The sequence below is a fragment of the Lipotes vexillifer genome, unplaced genomic scaffold, assembly GCF_000442215.2.
Source record: "Lipotes vexillifer unplaced genomic scaffold, Lipotes_vexillifer_v1.1 scaffold231, whole genome shotgun sequence".
In the NCBI taxonomy this organism is placed as follows: Eukaryota; Metazoa; Chordata; class Mammalia; order Artiodactyla; family Lipotidae; genus Lipotes; species Lipotes vexillifer.
Window position 1 is genome coordinate 1,712,046 of NW_006791822.1, and position 4,582 is coordinate 1,716,627.

Sequence of the window (4,582 nt, forward strand, 5' to 3'; positions counted from 1 at the left end):
TCCGGAGCCTGTGTGTCCGTAGCCTGTGCTCTGCAACGGGAGAGGCCACAACAGTGAGAGGGGAGGCCCCCCCCCAAACAAAAAAAAAAAAAAAAAAAAAAAAAAAAAAAAAAAAAGAGAATTGTGCAAGGGAAATTCCCTGGCAGTCCAGTGGTTAGGACTCCATGCTCTCACTGCCAAGGGCATGGTTCAGTCCTTGGTCGGGGAACTAAGATCCCACATGCCGTGCAGCGCTGCCAAAAAAAAAAGTGCACAAATTTGTCCGATATATTTCTATAAAAGGAATTGGTTAGTCAAGAGGTCTATGCACAGTTATCACTTGGTAAATAGAGCCACACTGCCCCTCAGAAAATTTACATTCCCAATTACCAGATGTGAGATTGCATGTTCTTACCCTTCAGACAACACAGAATGATATCTGTTTTCTTCACTTCTGCCAGTCTGATAGACCATAGATAGTATTTTGTTTTAAATTTTTCATTCTTTAATTGCGTTCATGGCTTGAAGTATTAATACTGTACGTAATCTGACATCCCCAAGTTGTATAGCCAGTAATCCAGACTTGAAATACTCAACTGCCTGTTGACATCTCTTAATAGTCATCTGAACTTGTCCAAAATCGAATCCCTTACCTTTTACCCAAACTTGTTTCTTGCTTGCTCTTTCATATATTAGTTAATGGCTAATCCATCCTACCATTACTCAGGTCACAATTTTGGAGGCATGCTTGCTTCCTTCTTTCTGTGTCTTATGCTTCATATCCAGGTCTCTCTGCAAAACCTGTTCACTTTCATAATAGATCCAGAAGCCTCTGACTTTTCTTCACATTAGTGGCTCCCACCCTGGTATAGGTCTTAATCATCTCTTGCTTGGTTTATTGCTATTACTTTTCTAGTTTCTCCGCTTTCCCTTGTCTCCCTATATCCTGTTCTCAACACAGCCACCTTAGCATCCTGTTAAATGCCAAGTGAATCATGCCTCTTATCTGCTTAAAACCCATTAGGGAGATTTTATATTTCTCTCAGTAAAAGACAAAATTCCTGCAGTGGCCAACCAAGCCCTACATGATTTGCTTCTCCCATTTCTCCACCTTCTCCCATTTCTGTGCCGCTTCCACTTAGTTCCTATCACACTGGCCTCCGTGGAGTTTCCTGCCTAGATCACCCAGAGGGAAACCTGCCCCTGTTGCCCCAGTGCAATCAGATCTTCTCTCAACTGTCACCTTCTCAGCCAGAATTTCCTTGACCACCTGTTTAAAATTGCTACCCCATTCTCTGAAACATTTGCTGTCCTGTTTCCCTGCTTTATTTTTCTCTGTAGCATGTATCTGATATTTTATCATTTGTTGATTGTTCCTCTCTCTCTGCTAGAGTAAGAGCTCCACAGTAGCAGAGACATTTGCCTTTTTTTTCCCCACAACTGTATCCCCAGAATATAAAATAGGACTGGCATGTAGTGGCATGAAGTGCATATCATAGAGTTGGCGCAAAATAAATAATCAGTGAAATTTTAAGAGTGCTATTTGGAGGAGAGTCCTTTTGCCCTTTTGGGGGAATTTTTATATTATTACTTTTCTATAACTCTTTATATTAGTAATTTTAAACTTTTGGTTTATGTTGCAAGTATTTTCTGTGTCACTGAATATTTTTGCCTTGCAGTTTTAAATTTAGTTCTCTCATCTGAGTACCCAGTTTTCTGCCATGCCTAGAAAGCCTTTTCCTACTCAAAAATCTTTTAAATATTTACTCATATTTTCTTGTATATTTAGTGTCTTATTCTTCACATAAAAAAAATGTAGCTGAATTGAAATGGGATTTATCTCTTGTAATGGGTGGGGAATACACACAACTTAATTTTTCCTGAATATCTATACAGTTGCCTCACAACCATTTACTAAACAGCCCACTGTTCTTATACCAACTTGAAATGCCATATTTTCCTATACTAAATGTTCATATATCTTTGGTAATGAAAGAAACCTACTCTTTGTTCTATTTTATTGATATGTTTATTCCCACCTATCATTTTAATATCTCTAGCTAAATAGCACATTTGAATATCTGTAGTTTATCCTGAGTTTTAAATATTTGTTCCTCCCATCCTTTTTCTGTATTTTTCACAGTTGAAAACAGTCATGATAATCCCTTTCTCACTAACATTATGTTAATAGGTAATATTTATATCTTTAATATTATAGTGTCCATTAGACAAAATGTATAAATCTATGCTGTGAATAATGTGACTTTTCTTTAAATAATTCCCTTTATTTTTATACCACAGTTATCATAACATAACCCATCAATTATATGATTTGCTTTATTTTAATAAGAGAACATAGTTCAGTTTTTTACATATTAGCATTTATGAGCATTGTTATCTCGCCATCCGTGGTAGAATAGAATTTTATTTACTGATTTGCGCCAAATGGGTTAATACTGATGTGTAATGGAAAACAGGTGAAGTAAGCTGTTTGTACTGTTGTTTTTTGTTTTTGATTCTTAGATCTAGCAGGTGAATTTCTGTTGTTTCTTGTTTACACATATATTTTTGTCTGTCATGGATTAATAGTGCTTCCTACATCTGTGCTGCTTGACATTTGGCAAGTTACTGAAACTTTTTGAGCCTTAGTTTTCTCATCTATAAAATGGAGACAGTAATGGTATTTTGTTTATCAAGTTGCTATTAGAATTAAGTGAAATAATTCATGTGAAGTATTTAGCATAGCATTTGATCCAAAATAAATATTTAATTAATGATACCTGGTGTTAATTATAACATGAGTAAATGTTCTAGTTTAATTTAGGGGAAAAGCAGCACCTAGGACTGAAAATCATTTGAAGTTAGTCAGTGAAGTTGAGGGAAAAGGGTGGAAACAGCCTCCCTTATACAGTTTCCTTTGTCTGTGTTGAAAATGTTGTACCAGCATAAAGTCTGTCCATTGATAAAGGCGGTTTAGTCTTTAGAGAAATTACGTATCATTTCACTCTGCAAAGTAGATTCTGAGAAATCTCAGTGTGTATTGAGATTAGCATTTGAGATTATAGGAGCAGTTTCCTTTACTGTTTATCAAGTTTATAATTAATTAATGTGAGAAGTTAAAAATACAATCATTTTTTTCCCATGAACACAGCGTGTTTGTGTTCCCAATTTTACGGGGGAAGAATGTCACCAGAAGGAACAGGATATTGTCCACCTTCCTGTCTTTCCTGGTCGTATCATGAATCCAGGCTCCAATTATTGTAATGACTAGTTGATTCTAGAGAGTCCTGACTCACTGTTTCTTTCATCTGCAGACCCACTCTGAAGAGAGGCCTTTCCAATGTGAGGAATGTAAAGCTTTGTTCCGGACCCCATTTTCTTTGCAGAGACACCTGCTCATACATAACAGTAAGTCACAATCCAGGCAGTTGAGGACCAAAGGAATTATATCATATTTTGTTCTTATAACCTTTGAGAATGTCGGCATCACAGAAGCGGACCTATAAGTAGTTACGTAATCTGCTTTTAAACTTAAAAAGGACTGATAGCTGCCTTTCACCTTTTCGTCCTTTATCCTTGATTTATTTTCCCACAGTAAGAGTAATCATTTTATGAGACATTTTATTTTATATCATTTTTTCCCACTATTAAAAGCTGTGTATAAAAACATGTTCAGTAAAGTGTCTTTGAAATTTGTTCTGAAACAGACGTTTTTGTTTCCTTTTAAATGTAATGATTAAAGAAACATGCCTGACTCTTTAAAACATGCAGATATCTGGCATGATTTTATTAGCTCGCAGGCTTTTAAAATTGGAAAGGATCAGAGTTAATATCTAATTTAACCTCTTCATTGGAGGGGAATTGAGAAAATTGAGACTCAGAGAAGGGTTACACAGCACTGGGGGTAGCATCCAAGCCTGTTAGTCCTGTGTTTTTCCTGCCTACTCCACTGCCTCTGATTTCTTACTTCTTTTGGCAAGGGAATTTTTGGTGGGGGTGGGGGGGGAATTAAGTTATTCACATATGTACCGTGAAGTCTGTCTAGCAGTTACACTGAGAGCTGATTTTAGAATACCACAGTTTTTAGCCATGTCACTTTATTCAGAGAAGAAATTGTTATTGCTAAACAGAGTTTTAAAGTGGGTTCTGTGTTCAGATGTTGAAGTTACCAGAGATTTACTACTTTACTGTATCTAAAGTTAAATAAAAATGGTATAAGTAATAACTTTCTTTTAATTTGAGTTGTGTAATCAGTAGAACATCCTCTAACATGTAGTTTCTAATGCTTATTAAGTTTTTAATATTTCTGAGGAAAGCAAAACAATCTTGACATTTGATTGTACAGATCTTAGAAGAAATTTTCTCTGGTCAAGTCGAAGTATCTAAAATGCAAAATAATAAAGACACTAAAGTTTTTATATTTATTGAGTGGTAATGATTGTGATGAAATGCGTCTTTTCCTATAGGAAAGACAGTGCTGAGATCTCATGTCATTCTGTATTCACCTTGCAGCTCTGGAGAAGTTGTTAGCACCACTTTCCATTTTCCTTATAAAGAAGAGCTATGCATTTAAGAAATAAAATATGTCATGTAACAGCAGGAA

The 4,582-nt window shown here is 35.8% G+C and overlaps 1 protein-coding gene across 1 annotated transcript in view; it reads left to right on the plus strand.

Annotated features, from left to right (window-relative positions):
• PRDM5 (PR/SET domain 5) overlaps positions 1-4,582 on the plus strand; it is a 201,615-nt gene that overhangs the window by 117,783 nt on the left and 79,250 nt on the right. Inside the window, exon 11 of the mRNA XM_007464843.1 lies at positions 3,294-3,387. Coding sequence (XP_007464905.1) covers positions 3,294-3,387 — 94 coding nt within the window. The remainder of the gene's footprint in view (positions 1-3,293; positions 3,388-4,582) is intronic.